Here is a 16,519-nt window from a genome sequence, read left to right as displayed (position 1 = left end):
AAAGCCTCTCCAGCCTGGCCTGGAGCACTTCCAGGGAATAAGGCTCCTAATCCAAAAAGGTGAATTTGCAAAATGCCACTCTCTGCCATGTCTGGTTGAGCTCAGGAAGCGAAGGCTGGGGAGCAGTGCAGGGAGCCAGGTGCCTTCCCTGCAGGAGATGTGTGGGAGCTGTTGGTCTTTCCAGGTCAACAGATTGAGGACTGGCCTGGAAAAAACCCCAGTGACATCCACAGAGCAGGAATTTCAAACTGTCTTGGTGAAAAGCAGTTTAGTGAGGGGGAGGATGACTTTTTACATGGTGAGTAGTGCCAGGACACAGGGAATGGCTTCCCACTGCCAGAGGGCAGGGATGGGTGGGATATTGGGAAGGAATTCCTGGCTGGGAGGGTGGGCAGACCCTGGCACAGGGTTCCCAGAGCAGCCCCTGGATCCCTGGAAGTCTCCAAGGCCAGGCTGGATGGGGTTTGGAGCAGCCTAGGACAGTGGGAGGTGTCCTTGCTGCCCATGGCAGTGGTGGAATGGGATGATCTTCTAGGTGATGGGCTTTGGGGTGTCTAATCCAGCCTCTGCTTCAGTCTTACTGAATGTTTTGGCTCTGAAATGTCCATAACATTTTTCAGTCCATGAAGAACCAGTGTTCACCCCAGGACTGCAGAGAAATGGGATAATAAATGTTTGCATACAAAAATTTTACAGACACTTCCTTACAGAATTTGGGTGATGTCCATTCAGACCCTGTTCCCAACAGCTTGAGAGACACTTTTTAAACCCTACAAATTCAATACTTGCGGATCTTTAATGTTCTGTTTGCCTAAGCTTGGGGAACACCCATCTGGCACTTGGGCTGGAGCTGTGCAGGTGGATTGTTCTCCAGGAATAGCTTCCCCTCTCTTTCCTTAACCTTGGAATTCCCTTGGGAGAGGTGTTATGTGTGCCAGTGCCTCATTTCCTGCTTGCTTCACGTTGGATTTCAGTCCATGCAGATTATTTAGCATATAAATTATCTCCTGGAATAGCTGTACAAACCTCCAGCCCAGCCTCCCACTTAGAAAAGAAATTCACTCAGTGTTGTGGAGGAAAATGTAATTTATGAGCTAATTCCCCACCTGGTGCAGAAAAAGGATCCAGATTTAAGGTGAGCTGTGTTGGACAGGATTTGTCTTTTTGGTTGGGGTGGTTTTTGCTTTTTTTTGCCAAAAAGCTTTGGGTTTTCCACCCCAAACCCCAGCAGGGCAGTGCAAGTTGATTTTTTTGGTTTTTTTCCTCATACACCCCTACTTTAACACAGCAGGCTGTGATTTAAAACTGAGCTGCATGGAATAAGACTCACTTTGGGTTTTGAGAAGTTTAGGCCATTCCAAGACTTAATTATAAATCAAATTGATTTATAGTCATGCCTGTCACTGTATCATAATTCCAGTGCCCCAAAATTTAACTTTTCCTGAAGATAATTATTTCATTTTAATACTATTTCATTTTAATGTCTTTTTCAATTAAAAAGACTAGAATGTCAACAAAAAGTTTTTCTAAATGGGGACAGAAATAAAGATAATGGCATTCCAGAATGTTTTGCCAGAATCTCTCCACATTGATTTCTTTCTGGCTAAAAGAATTTGCCAAATGAGAGTGTCCACCTGGGGACATGGTCAGTGATGGCCTTGGCAGTGCTGGGGGAACAGTTGGACTCCATGATTTTAGAGGGATTTTCCACCCTAAGTGATTCCTATATGATTTGTTTTCCTGCCACTGAAAAAATATTGGTGTGGAATAATACATTTCTCACAGAAGATGGTTTGGGTCACTTCATAATCCTAATTTAATCTTATTTTAGTATCTGACCAAGCTCCTAAGTGCAAATTCTGTGTAAAAGAAATAAATCTGAATTCTTCAGGAGAAAAAAAAGTCTGGGCATAGCACAGAGTTTGTTCTGTACCTTGGAAAGCCATGGCAGGTAAAGCAGCTCTGCTTTCAGGAAAATCCATTTAAAACTGGCTTTAACAAAAACCTAAACCAGAATATTGAAGGGGCAACATTTTCTGCTTTTCTATGTGGTTTTTACCCCAACACCTTTGTAAATGGCTTTGTAGGACTTGGATTTGAGGTGTTTGTGGGATGTGAAGGAACTCTGGGTTTCCTTCCAGCCCTTTTCTCTCCTGGGAATGGGGAACAGCTCTGTAATGTTCCTGCTGGATTTCATTTCCATGCCTTGCAGAACAGTTGTGTATCTTCATCTTGAGTAAGCTGTGGGTCAAAAAACCATTGCTTAATTAAGACTGGAACAGTAAATAAACAAAACTATTGCATCTCCCATGTGGAGCAACGTCAGGTGTGTGAGGAATAGATAACAGTGTTTATGTTTTCTAAAACTTGGGTGGTTTTTCCTTTCATCTTCTTAGATCCTCCCAGCAGAAAGAACAGCTCAGAGGAGCAGGAACTCCCCAGAAGAGTTTGTACATTTTGTGGGCGGCTGATGGTTTTTTAATCAGTGTAAAAATACCCCAGTCCTCAGCTATTAACCAGTAATTGGTGGCTGTAAACAGCAATTTCACTGTTACACAGGAAAATGTTTGTCCTGCAGTGAGATTCCCTAACAATGAAATTTGGGCAGCACCCAGATTTCAGAGCCAGTGCTGGATTCCAGCATTCCTGGGCTTGGGAAGCTCAGCTGCCTTCCTGGAGATGTTCAGAGTTGCTGGGGCTGCCAGGGGCCACTTGATGGAAGATATTTCCCAGTCTGTCAGTGCAGGTCACTCAGTGCCCCAGTGTCCCTGGGGATTCCAGTGGGAGCCAGGGAAAACCAGGGTTAAAGCTTTGTTTGCTTTTTAATGTGATGATCTTTCAAGGGAGCAAGACTTGCAGAAAAGCTTGTGACACAATGTGGTGAAATCACCACTATTGCCCTGTTTCCTTCTTACTTAACATTTTATTCTGGCATAATGAAAGCACCAAAGCCCAGCTCATTCAGATGGAGTGATGCTTGAATGAAATGTTTGTATCTTTATAGAATCACAGAGTCATTGAGGTTGGAAGGGCACTCCAAGATCATGAAGTCCAACCCAGCACTGCCAAGGCCACCACTAAACCATGTTTAAATGTGTAGCTGTTCCTGTGTGAGAAGCAGGATAAACTTCTGCTCCTGAGTGGTATTTTATTTGTATTTTTCCTACAGGTAGGAAGCTGTTAGCTCTGGTCTACCAGCATAATTATTTAGGTAAAAATATAATTTCAGCTTGTAAATAACTTTCAAGTGCAGGCCTGACCTAATGCTTCTGGTGCTTTTATGGCTTGTCTGCAATGGAATGAAGCTCAAAACATTTGTGGTTTGGAACAAACATTTGTTGACTGTTAAGGCTCCTGGGTGTAAACAGGGAGGGGGAACTCCATTGGATTTGCTGGGTACATTGAATTAAAACCTCTTGTAAAGTACACTCAAGGATTTTGGAGCAGCTTGTTTATTTTAGCTCACAATTTGTACAAACAAACTACAGCAGAGCAAGGACTAACAGCAACTGCAGATGTTTGTAGCAGCCTGGACCAGTGTTTATTGCTGTAGCATAACTCAGCCTAATTGGAAATTGCATAATGAGGTAAACAAAAACAACTGGGCTGAGCAATTCCTAGGTGGAGGCACAGGGAAAGTGCTCAGAAATGGCTGTCAGGATGTAAAGGCAAGTTAGGGGGAAGCTACTTCACTCCACAAGTAAATATATACATTAATATATATTTATATATTCTGCTTCACTCCACAAGTAAATATATACATTAATATATATATTTGTATATTCAAGGCCAGGCTGGACAGGACTCAGAGCACCCTGGGATAGCAGAAAGTGTCCCTGCCTATGGCAGGGGTGGCACTGGAGGATTTTAAGGTCCTTCCAACCCAAAACATTCTGGGATTCTGTGAATAAGTTGCCTTTGACAAGGTTGTTCTCCCTGCCCTGTGCAGCTGCAAGCATGGAGTGGGTTTAAAATTTTGGATGCTTAGGAACAGGAGAGAAGGGATGCACATTAATGTATTGAATGTTTCCTCCTTTTCTCAGCTTTCTGAACACTATTTACTGTTAATCATTCACCTGGAGACCCCTTGCATGAAGAAGTGGCTCAGTGGCTTTGGCTTTTCCCATGGGAAACACTTCTCAAAGTTGTCCCATCCTCCTTTCTCCATCCTTGATTACAGGGCAGAGCATGTGCACACAGCTGTAGCCATATGAAGTTTCATCTGACATCATAAATTTCCCTCTTACAACTGACCTACTCCTTAAAAATCACATTTCTTTTATGCAGGATTTAAAATAATGTCTCTCAAAAGTGGTTTGATTGAGACAGGTTTAAAGTCACTTTCACAAATTAAGTGAAAATGGAGACAGGGGTTTCAGCTTAATAAAGTTAAATTGTTTCTTTTCTGATTTAGTTTCTCAGTAGAAAGATAGAATTCTCTGATTCTGTAAGTGCAGCAGCATGTCAAAAATGAGAAAAATACCTGTATCACTTCAGCTCAACACAGAATTTTGTATGGAGTAAGGATTTATGTAAGAGATATCTACCTGGCACCCATTGGCATTTGAATTCACTGTACACATATTCTGCATAGTCTGCTGTGCTTCAGCCACTACTGGAAAGAGAATGTCCCTCTAATTTTTGCCTGAACTCACCTGTTTTTGCTGTTTTTTCTTGGATCCCCAGTGCTGCTGAGTGCTTGATCTGAAGCAGTGAGGTGCTTCAGATCCCTGTGGGAAGGGCTGGAAGGGAGAGAAAGGAGTTGAAACTTTGCTACTTGCTAAAAATGACCAATGCTGTGAAAGGGAATGTGGGAAGAATTCCAGGGAGGTTCAGTGGGTTTCTGTTGCTGCCTCCATCAGTGACTCACTGAAGGCTTTTTGGGAAATCACTTGATTTTTGTTCCTCTGATGAGCAATGGCAGCAAGGGGTGTTGAGGGGGTTGGTCTGGATAGAAATACCCTCAGTTTTATCCCTGGGTTTGCCCTTCGCTTCTTGATGCAGAACTGCTCTTGCTGAAATCCTGAATTTCTTCACACTGCTCTTCCCACCCCTCCTGTTTAGACTGTGAACTAATTTGGATCAGGGTGGTGCTTTGCCATGAATTTGTTAAATCCTTGGCTCCATCGGCCGGCCAGCCTGCCAGGATGCTGAAGTGAACCCAGCTGTCAGAAAACCTCCATTTCCATGCTGCTCTGAAGACAAAAATCCTGAAACTGTTTGTTGGAGTGAGATACTTACTTAATTTGGGCGTTATTAACATATTGTGCTTCCATAACAAATGAGTTTCCTGTGATCTCTGGCACGTGCTGGTGGAAAAGAGCCTGGCTTGGGAGTTGGTGGGTTGTGTGTGTGTGTGTGTGTGTGTGTGTGTGTGTGTGTGTGTGTGTGTGTGTGTGTATCCTGCCAGGTTTATTTGTGTTTCACATCTAGCTTAGTCACCGCCTGGAAGGGTCTGCACTGTGGATATTCCTAATTTTAAAAATCTTGGGTTGTTGGACTTCAAAGCTGCACTGAACTACTTAAGGGTGTGAATTGGGAGTGGGCATAAACTCAGAGGTGATGTTTTAAGAAACACCAACTGGTGAGACTGGCTGGGCCTCCAGAAAACCATTGCCTGTGTCTTGGCTCACACCAGGCAAGGAAATGAGGAGTGGGGCTCATTTCCATAGGGAGCAGCTTCAGGAGCCATCTGGATGGTCAGAAAGTCCATGGGGCAAGGTGGGACCCCGAGGAACTCTGAGCTCTGTGTGTTTGTGTCCCCAGATCATCAAGCTGAAGGCAGAAGCGAGGCTGGAGCTGCTGAAGCAGATTGGGGTGTCCGTGGACACGTGGCTGAAGAGTGCCATGAACCAGGTGATGGAGGAGCTGGAGAACGAGCGCTGGGCCAGCCTGCCCTCGGTCACCAACAACGGCTCCGCGCACCTGGTACGGATTCCTGGGGGGGGAACCCATCCCCAGGGCTGGGGCATCTCAGATTCTAGGGGGAAAACCTCTCCCCAGGGCTGGGGGATCTCGGATTCCTGGGGGAAAACCTCTCCCCAGGGCTGGGGGATCTCGGATTCCTGGGGGAAACCTCTCCCCAGGGCTGGGGGATCTCTCTAGGGGCTACTCCTGACTTTGTGTGGGATATAGCAGGTCCAAAGGAGGCCCCAGAGCTGCTGCAGGGCTGGAGCCAGGCTGGGAGAGCTGAGGGTGCTCACCTGGAGAAGAGAAGCTCCAGGGAGAGCTCAGAGCCCTTGCAGGGCCTGAAGGGGCTCCAGGAGAGCTGCAGAGGGACTGGGGACAAGGGATGGAGGGACAGGACACAGGGAATGGCTCCCACTGCCAGAGGGCAGGGCTGGATGGGAGATTGGGAATTAGGAATTGTTCCCTGGGAGGGTGGTAAGGCCCTGGCACAGGGTGCCCAGAGCAGCTGTGGCTGCCCCTGGATCCCTGGCAGTGTCCAAGGCCCATGTTTCTTTGAAGGCTCATTAATAGTTTATAATGTTATCTGGAGCTCTTTGAGTGTGCAGATCCAAGTGTCAAAAATCCCAAAGGAATTCCTGTGCTGAGTTTCACTTCAGATCCTCTCTGGTCATGACAGATGAGGATTTGTTACATACCTGTGTTAAACAGTGATTTTATTCCATTTCTTTTTGCACTCCACCTCCTTTAACTGCCCTCTGTGCCTGTTGTGCTGCTCCCAGTCCCCCATTCCCAGTGTCCCCAGACATGGCACAGCTGGCCCTGGAGCTGAGGCCCCAGTGCTGGTCCCAGGCGATGCCACAGCCTGGGAGGTTCAGCTCTGAGTCTCATTTTCCCCTTTTACACTTACGTAGGCTCCTGCATTTAAAAAAGGCTCTGTTGACCTTGGCAGGCCAGACAGGGACAGCCCAGAGATGGAATTCTTAGAGCTGGGGCCAAAATGATGCCAGAATTTAGAGGAATTACTGCAGTTTGTAACAAGCAGCACTTTGACTCCAGCCTGGAGGAGTGGGCAGTGTTTAGCGGAGCTGGGGAAGGGAAGCCAGCTTCCTGGAGCCCCAGGAAAAGCTGAGAGAGCTGGGAAGGGGCTCAGCCTGGAGAACAGGAGGCTCAGGGGGGACCTTGTGGCTCTGCACAACTCACTGGCAGGCAGGGAACACTCGGAGGGGTCAGGCTCTGCTCCCAGGGAACAGGGACAGGACCCATCTGTGTATATGTGCAACAAAACAAGATAGATTTATATATAGATACTTATTTATTTGTATATATATATATATATATATGTCCACTGTTTTTGTCATGTATATAATCTGCTTTTCGGATCACCTCCCCTGCATTTCTTCCTGTGTTTGCTGCCTGTCCCAAACCTTTATTGTCCTTCTGTCCCATCCATTGATTCCTTGCTGGCGCCATCCTCCATCCCAGACCCTGCAGCAGAAGGATGAGCTGTGTCAAGCCAAGCTCTCAGTTTCCTGTTTTCCCTCTCCATGCCTGCTTCCCGAATGATTCCAGCTGAGGAGTTGAGAGCAGCCCACATGCTGAAAATGAAGGAGTAGTTTTCCTCCTCGTGCTAGAAAAGCAGGAGCAGATGTTGCCCAAACCTTGTAGACATGATTTGCTGATTTCCATGATGTCCCAGCTGGATCTCAGCCCTGGCTGCTGGGACCATGCACAGCAAAAGGCAGAGAAACAGGAGGGGAAACCCCAGATTTGTCACAATTTGTGGTTGGTTGCTGATCTCCCAAAGCATTGCCCATCTGTAGGACAATTTTTTGGTTATCCCAACATCCATGAAGGATAGATGGAGCAAACTGCTCTTGGATGAGAGTTAGTAAGGAAAAAATAATCACCAGGACTGCAAGGATTTGGTTTGGAAATTGTAGCATAAAAACTAATTAAGTCAGAACATCATGATTTGTTCTAGTCCAGGCCTAGAAGAGCAAAGCTGTCAGAGACCTGGTGTAGGGAAACTGCTCTGGGAATTGGGAGGCTCAGCTTAACTTTTTTTTGTTTTGTCAGTCTCTCATTTTTCTGGGGGAGCACCAGATTCACACCCAAATTAATTGGAATAAACCCAGGGAAGATGGCTCTACATACAGTATTGCCTTTGATTCACAGAGCTGTTTTCACAGAATAATTCATGATTTTTTACATGAGATAAAGTTATTTATTGAAAACACAACCCGGGCACAAGGCCAAAGCACAGCTCCTGGCAGTCTTACCCCAACTTGTGTTTTTCCAGCACATTGACTTCAGGTTTCATTTAAACTTTTATAGCAAGTTTTTACAAATCTTCCTGTCTCTTAAGAATTTTTGTAATAAACTGCAGCAAATCTGTTGTGTGGAATACACCAGCTAGAAGGTTGATTTGGAGGTTTATTTTTTAAACTTTAGATATTTTCACTGCAGATTTATTTTATAACTCGTGGTCACAGGTACATTAATCTTTCAGTAGCATAAATTCCCTTTTTTTCCAATAAACTGTTTTTGTGCCATTGCAATGGCATCTCCAAAGTACTTTAGTCACAGATTATGTGAAAAATTGATTTTATAACTGTCCATCAGCTGAGCTGGAGCTTCCAAAATCTTCTGCAGTACTTCTTAAAGTCCAGGTGCTTGTGCTTGAACAAAGAAATCCAGCTGAGTTACTTTCAATAACAATAAATCATATAAAATACACAATGAAAACTATTAACCAGCTCATTTTTATTGTTATTCCTTCATCAGTTTTTAGCAGCTGCTGTAATGCCAGCTGGAATTTGTTTTACCAGGTCAATGCTGATGCAGAAAAGGAAGAAGGTGAAGAGTTTGAAGACAGCATGGATGTTTTTGATGACAGCAGTTCTAGTCCTTCTGGTACTCTCAGAAATTACCCTCTCACCTGCAAAGTTGTTTATTCCTATAAGGTTAGTGATTTTTTAAAATTTATTAGAGAAATTAATTATATAAGAACAATTAATAAATGTGCCTTTGGGAGGCTGAGGTTTGCTTTTCTGATAGGGTGAGATTCAGGGAGGTTCTCAGGGAGAAGGGCTTTTGTGAATGGCAGAACCTTCATTGGAATGTTTTAAATCATGTTTTAGCTTTCAGTTTTTTAAAAAACATCACTTCTAATAAAAGTCTGGATGGGAATGTTCTTTCCACTGCCCATGCCTTGCTCTTAAAGCCACTTTTCCTTTTCCATCCTTCCTGTCCTACATTCCAGGCTTCTCAGCCAGATGAGCTGACCATAGAGGAGCACGAGGTGTTGGAGGTCATTGAAGATGGAGATATGGAAGACTGGGTGAAGGTATCATTTTCTCAGCTTGTTTCCATGACCTCTTGTAGGATGGAGGTTGGGATGGGAGGGAATGCTGGGATTCTCTCCAGAGCAGTGCCCCGAGCAGAGAATGGCTCCTGTTGTTGGTTCACAGGCACGGAACAAGGCTGGACAGGTGGGATATGTGCCAGAGAAGTACCTGCAATTCCCAACCTCCAGCAGCCTCCTGAGCATGCTGCAGTCCCTGGCTGCGCTGGACTCCCGATCCCACACCTCCAACAACTCCACGGAGGCTGACCTGGTGCCAGGCAGCCTCAACGGGGACTCCAATGGTAAATCCCACTTAAAAATACACCAGGTATCGACCTGGCTCTTGGAAACACTCTGCACCTCGAGTCTGGGAGATTTTCCCAGATTTCATGGAGTCACAGAATCATTAAGGTTGGAAAAGACCTCCAAGATCATGAAATCCAAGCTTTGACCAAATCCCACCATGTTGCAAAGTCTGCTCATTTTTAATCCTTCCAGGCATGGGAACTCCACCATTTCCGAGCCTGTTCCAATGTTTTAATCACTATTCCAGGGAAGAAATTTCCCCTAACATCCAACCTGAGCCTCCCCTAGTGCAATTTGAAGTCTTTCCTCTTGTCTTGTCTCTGGTTTCCTGGGAGAAAAGGCCCCACCAGCCACAACCTCCTTTCAGGGAGTTGCAGAGCGAGACTGACCCATATCTGAACACAGCCATTCCCAGTAATTATCTCAGTAATTATCTCTCTCATATTAAATCTGCATAATTCACCTCCTCAGCTCATACTGAGATTAAAATTAAGGAAATTTTAGCTGAGATCAAAATTAAGGAAAACTGGAATAATCTGTCCCAGCAATAACAGAATCTTTAAAAAAACTTCAAAATCCCCAGCTCCAGCTCTCAAACTTGGTATATACTTCCATTTTTTCCTTAGCTCATTGGGGTTTTCCTTTTCCATTTTGCAGTCTGTTTTGTAAAAGCACTTTATGATTACGAGGGGCAGACAGATGACGAGCTGTCCTTCCCAGAGGGAGCCATCATCCGCATCCTGAACAAGGAAAACCAGGATGATGATGGCTTTTGGGAGGGAGAATTCAACGGCCGCGTCGGGGTCTTCCCCTCCGTGCTGGTTGAAGAGCTCACAGCCTCAGAGAATGGAGAGACTCAGTGGATTGGGGATATCCAGGTATGGAAAGAGGTGTTTGCTTGGTTTGTTATTTGCAAAGTTCTGTCACTTCTTCAGGAGGAAAAAAAAATCTAAACCAGTTTAAGAGAAAAAAAATTAGAAGCTATTTAGTTAAAAAAAATCAGAACCAATTTAGGAAACAAAGCAACAACCCAAGCCCTCAGTGCTTGCATTTTAGATTCTTACCCAGCCTAATAACTATCAAATGATGTAGTTTTGCAAATTTGTGAATAAAGGCAGATATTTGGATAGAAAGCGATCAAAGGAGAAAATTCGCAGTTTACGTCCTGTCATTAATTTATGAGAGACTGAGATGTCAGACACAACCTGGCAAAAAGAGAATTACAGACTCCTTCAGCCCTAATTTAGTGTTTTCATACCTAAATCTGTTCTATATTCTCTCAGTTTTGAGGGGCAGGACACTGCCAAGTTTTGGATTACAGTAATTTTTGCAGCAGTGTCCTGATTTCTACAGCGTAGTTCTATAATCCTTATATCATATTAGAAAATCAGACACATTCCAATGTGGAGTTTGGAGACAGAAACTGCACTTCCATGTTTTCTACAGTGGATTTTTTCAGTATTTTTATTCCTTGATTTAGGAAGACCACAAAAACTCACACTTAAATGCATTTTGGGTGGGGATAAAGCTCGTGATCCCAACACTCTGTGTGAATCCCACTTGGCTGAGCGACCTTTTTGTTTCGAATAACCTTCAGAAATCCTCTCTGAATTCTCTGGGAGAGGCTGAAAATTTCTGTTCAGTGGCAACCTGTGATTTAAAAAAATTGAATCCCTGTTGGATACCTTGACTTTCCTTCCCAGACTTGCCTGCCAGCTGCTTTTCCTCCAGAGGGAACTTGCTGGAGTAGGGATGGGTTGGAAAACTGGTGTGTGTGTGTGTGTTAAATGTGCCAAGGAGGATTTGCTGCAGCTTCTCCCTCTTTTTGGCACAGGTATCCCCCACTCCAAAGGCCAACAACTCCCTGCCACCGCTGCCTCTGTATGACCAGCCTCCCACCAGTCCCTATCCCAGCCCGGATAAAAGAGGATCCCAGTTTTTCCCCAGGTCTCCATCGACGAACGGTGAGATATTTGCGAACATTTTGGGAAAAGGTTTCATTTAGAAACCTTTCAGAAAAAAGGAGCATTTTTACAACCTAAATTCAGCAATACTGAGGGGCTTCTTTGTAATAGGGTGTTGCTTATTCCCTCAGAAAACTGCTTTGGTTCAGAGTCCCCTGGATTCTCTCAACCTCCACGAATTCCTCCGGAAAGTTCCTATGGCAAACTGCGGCCTGTAAGTGACCAGCAAATTCTGTGGGGTTTATTGATAAAATATTTTATAAAATATTATATAAGGTTATATTATTATATTAATATTACATTACAATAATTTTATAAATATTATAAAATATTGATATTCAAAGGGTAACATTCCCTAAACAGAGCTGAAAAAGAGGTGAGGAGTAAATGCCAGAAGAGGTCAGTACTATGGTTTATACAATTCCTTTCCTGCATATTTGGGATTCTGTTTATTTCCACCCCCTTTGGTTTGAGGGGTTTGGATTCAGGATTCCTAATGATGAAGATTTTGTGTTGTTTTTGCTGCCTAGAAAAAGGACATTTGCCAGAAAAGGAAGGGAAGAATTAAATCACTTAGAATGTGACAAAATCCATCTCCTACTATTAGCTTTGAAATCAAGTCGTGGGGTTTTCAAAGCCCCAAACCCAATCATACTAAAACATAACATTTGTCTTTTCCTGGCCTGCTCAGTGAACAAGGTTGCAGAAAGAAGAGCATTTTTGGATATTCAAATAATGTATTCTGGATATTGAGGTAGTATTGGGCAGTTTGGTGCAGGATTGCTCCACAGGAGCAAGTCTGGTGTATTCTGAAATAGTGTCCTAAAAACCCTATTGGCACTAGAGGTGATCTCTGTCAGGAGCAAGAATGACTGAGGTGGCATAGTGTGAAAACAACATCACATTTGGGATGTGTATTGTTGAGGTCAGTGATTGATGAAGTATCAGTGAGTCAGTGCAGCAGAACATCCTGGTAGTTCCCACTCCACAGAAATTCCAGGCAAAAGCACCATCAGATTCAGCATGTAATGAGCCTTTCCCAGGTTTCCATCCTGGCTTATCCAGGGGATACATCTGGGATTGCACCCTGGAGGGAGTCTGGGACAGGTCATAAGGAAAATCCCTGATGGCTGAGCTGGGCAGCACTGGAGCTGCATCCCGCTGGACACACGATCTGTTTGTTTGCATCATCTCAAGGAGTGCAGGAGGTGCAGTTTGCATCATCTGGAGCTCAGTGCAGGAAATGTCAGGGGTTTCTGGTGGAATTGGGCCATTTTGGGGTAGTCACAGGCTGGTTCTGAATGTTGCAGGTGCGAGCAGCTCCACCCCCCCCGACACAGCACCACCGCCGGCCCACGGAGAAGATCGAGGACGTGGAAATCACTCTGGTGTAATGAGGGGACTGGCTAATTAGTAGTGCTACAATCAAGGCCAAACTCAGCTTTTGGTCAATCTCGTTTTTAGGCACCTTTGCATGATGAAGACTTGGACTAGAGCGAGCGATAGGGAGGATTTTATGTGGCAGTGACCTGGCGGATTCCTTCCCACAGTCATGAATATTTTGTGCCTTTTGGTTTTTTTTGTTTGTTTGTTTGGATTTCTCTACATCATTCTTCTTCTCTTAGCACAAACCAAGACAGGCCAAGATTGGCTTTTTTTCTTGGCTGGAGATGCTCCATTTTGATGTGGAGACGAAGAAAGAGCCCCGTTCATGCAGCTTAGTCTTAGCATCCTTTGCTCCTGTGCATTAGTACAGTATATTACTGTTGCCATAGGAATGTGTTAAAGATTGTGGATCCTTCCAGTAGCATCACCTGCCTGATCAGGTATTCATCAGAAGAATGAAAAAGGGAACAGAAAAAGAAGTCTAAAGGAGAGGCTGGCTCCTCTTGAATCCCCCTGCAGAAAGGAAGAGATGGGAAAATGATCTCCTGGAAAAGCAAAAGTGTTCATTCCATGGGTGCTCCCCTTGTCAGTGATTCACAGCTGAACATTCTGCCTTTGGATTTTTGTGTTTACTCAGTGCATTTACTCATAGAGGATCTAACATGGAGGTGCTGAACCAGCAGCAACATCTTCTTCCACAGCAGAAACCAACGGGTAGAAAAGCAAAAAAGCAAGTGAGATTTTTGTCTAGATCTGGAAATTGAGCTGCTTTTTTTTTTTTTTTTTTTTTTTTCTCTTAGCAGATTTTGGGGATTTTGGTTCTTTTGTTGGGTTTGTTTTATTTTTTTAAAGCATTTGGGTCACTCTTATCCCAGTTATTGCCGTGTACTTTATTATCCAACGTTAGCAGTGTATCTTTGTCATCAAACCACCTGAGTTCTAGAGGTAGCAGTTCCATTTAGAGTATTTACATGCATTTAGTTGTTGCATTGGATGGCCCTGTAGCCTTTTCCCACCCCAATCCCATTAACCAGCCAAAGCCAGGGAGCCAGGAGCAGCTCCGGGTTCTGCCTTCACACCACCTTCGTGCCCAAGATGTGCCCAGTTCCTCTCAGGGAAGAAACTGAAAGGAAAAGAGTTTCACATTTCCCTCGGAGAGCTCTGAAAAGGGAGCTTGGATTTCGGGTTTTTCAGAGAAAAGGGCAAAGAATATTCTGAAGTTGAATGTGGAGCGGAACGGTTGGAGGAGAGGGAAAAATTGGATGAAAGCAGGTTTTTCCTTGGGTACTGACTAAAATATTGTCAGCATTCTCCATCAGATGAAAACTTCAGATCAAAGGCATCCCAAGGTTGGGTTTGGAGCTGTTTGTGGGTTCTCTTGTGTCTTCATGTTTTTTCTCAAAGCCAGTAAGTTTTCAACCTTTAGTTTACTAACAAGGGCTATTTTTTGAGGCTGCATTTACAACAAAAACCCAACAACTCATCTAACAAGATTTTATCATAAACTTTGCACATACTTGGAAATCCCAACCCAGGCTGGGTCTCCGAGACATCCAGTGCTTGCCAGTCTCCTTTCCCAGTGGGATCCTTAACCAAGAGTGGGGCTGTCTGAGGGCAACAATTCATGGATCAGTTATGGAATCAGTGACTGTCCAATGAAGTCTTTTCCATATTTTATTCCTTCTTTTGCACCTCTTGTCCTGTTGATCTGTTTGAGGTCTTTTTATGTGTTTATCAAACTTATTCTTAAGTTTAAAAAGAAACGTTTTTTAAAAAAAAAAAGGTTTAACTGTTTGCAAATATTTTGAGATCTTTACAACGCAGAAGAAAACCAAGTTTTTGCCATAATGTTCATGTTCAATTCTTTTGGCCAGTTTCACCAGTTTCATGTTCAGTTCTTTTGGCCAGGACACAGATCTGTGTCCTTCACACCCGGACTTTCAAAAATCCAGAAAATTTTTATTTAAAAGTCTCTTTAGTTGTATTTTAAAATATTTTCTGTAAGAGCTGCTAATTTTATTTAAAAAACAAAAGTGAAAAAAAAAAGGCAAAAAAAAAAAAGAAAAAGGAAGAAAAGTTGTAAAAAGATGCCTCCTTTTTAACTATGATTTCTTCATACAGGGCATGTATCGGCCGTCGCATCGTGTACAGCTCAGTACACCCTGAAAGCATCAGTGCAAATGCTTTCTTTATATTGGCTGTAAAAAGTTTGTATTTATTATGTATAAAAAGTTGAATAATAAAAAAGTGGAACTAAATCCCTGGTGCCCTGGGAGATTTGGGTGGTGGGGGAGGTTTGAGCGAAAACCCAGGGATAAAAATCAGTGTTTTCTTGAGAGGGACTTGGTGCTTTCACACAGAAATTTGAATCTTGTGCTTCAGGAAAAGGACATCCTTAAAATCAGCTTTAAACATCTTTTGGAGGGGGCATTTATACAAAGAACAAAACGTTGCCAGAAATCGAAGAGCCAGCAAAAAAGCTCCAGTTATCAAAATAATTGCTTAATAGCCTTGATGCAATTAGGATAATTGCCTAAAGAAAGCCAGGGGAGTGATTGATAACAACCCTTCAGAGTGATTGTCCCTTAATAGGCTTGATTTGCCTAATTGTGCCGGGAGCATTCCCTCTCCAGCTCTGGGATCCCTCTGTGGGCTGCATTTCCACGTTGGATTTTCTCACTGCACTCAGAAGCTGCCTGTCAGTGACCACCTCCTTGCTGGGCTAATCCCAGTTTCCTACAGCTGGTAGGTGCCAAATATTCCATAATTTCCACGTGCTCCCTGGTTTTGAAGACTCTCTTTTCCTCATGGAACACAGCACTTGGCTGTGGGGTTGGGTTGGATCTTTTTGCACTTCCACTCTTCCCACTGAGCTATTGCACAGGCCTTTGCTTTTTCCCCTGAGCTCCTGCAGCCTCTTCCTTTGAGAAATCCCATTTTTCCTTTTTGTATGGATTCATGATGCTCCTCTAAAAATTATTGTCCTGCCTTGCTGCTTTGACAGCTCTGTCCTTTTCTTTTCACTGTTTGCTTGTTGCTTGGGGTCCAGAACCAACAGAACTGTGCTGTGATCCCATCATTCTTGCCATAAACTGATTTCCATGAAAACCTCTTGTCCCTGAAGTGCCTGTCCTGCATGGAGTGAGGAGCACACAGCGACCACTTGGAGGCAAAGAGGGATGCTAAGGAACCACAAAGGCTGCAGGGCTCTATTTCCTGCTTGGCATAGTCAAGAGGAGGAATCTGGGGAACTTCCCCAGTGCAGAGGGTGAAATGTGGGTCCCTGCAAGTCAGCAGCAGGATCTCTAAGAACCAGGCTTTCCTCTGGTTGCTTTGGTTCCCAGATTTCGGCTTTAAACTGAAAGAATGGAGATGTGGATTGGGAATTAGGAGGAAATCCTACCCTGTGAGGGTGGGGAGTTCCCAGAGCAGCTGTGGCTGCCCCTGGATCCCTGGCATTGTCCAAGGCCAGGTTGCACAGGGCTTGGATCAGCCTGGGGCAGTGGAAGATGTCCCTGCCATGGCAGGGGTGGAATGAGGTGATCTAAAATCTCTTCCATCCCAAACCAGTCTGAGATTCAGTGATTTTCAAAAGGTGAAGAGGACT

General features: G+C 44.1%; 1 protein-coding gene across 4 annotated transcripts in view; it reads left to right on the top strand.

Moving 5' to 3' along the window:
- The window catches only part of FCHSD2 (FCH and double SH3 domains 2), a 120,759-nt gene extending 105,576 nt beyond the window's left edge, over positions 1 to 15,183 (top strand). For all 4 annotated transcript variants that reach the window (XM_030945194.1, XM_030945106.1, XM_030944932.1 and 1 more), the window contains 8 exons: positions 5,767 to 5,928; positions 8,739 to 8,873; positions 9,173 to 9,256; positions 9,381 to 9,558; positions 10,220 to 10,440; positions 11,397 to 11,526; positions 11,658 to 11,740; positions 12,837 to 15,183. In XM_030945194.1, the coding sequence (XP_030801054.1) occupies positions 5,767 to 5,928; positions 8,739 to 8,873; positions 9,173 to 9,256; positions 9,381 to 9,558; positions 10,220 to 10,440; positions 11,397 to 11,526; positions 11,658 to 11,740; positions 12,837 to 12,920 (1,077 nt within the window). In that variant the 3' untranslated portion in view covers positions 12,921 to 15,183. The remainder of the gene's footprint in view (positions 1 to 5,766; positions 5,929 to 8,738; positions 8,874 to 9,172; positions 9,257 to 9,380; positions 9,559 to 10,219; positions 10,441 to 11,396; positions 11,527 to 11,657; positions 11,741 to 12,836) is intronic.
- The last annotated feature ends 1,336 nt before the right edge of the window (positions 15,184 to 16,519 follow it).

This window comes from Camarhynchus parvulus, chromosome 1, assembly GCF_901933205.1.
Source record: "Camarhynchus parvulus chromosome 1, STF_HiC, whole genome shotgun sequence".
Lineage (NCBI taxonomy): Eukaryota > Metazoa > Chordata > Aves > Passeriformes > Thraupidae > Camarhynchus > Camarhynchus parvulus.
Note: the sequence above shows the minus strand (reverse complement) of the source record. Positions and strands in the feature narration are given on the sequence as shown.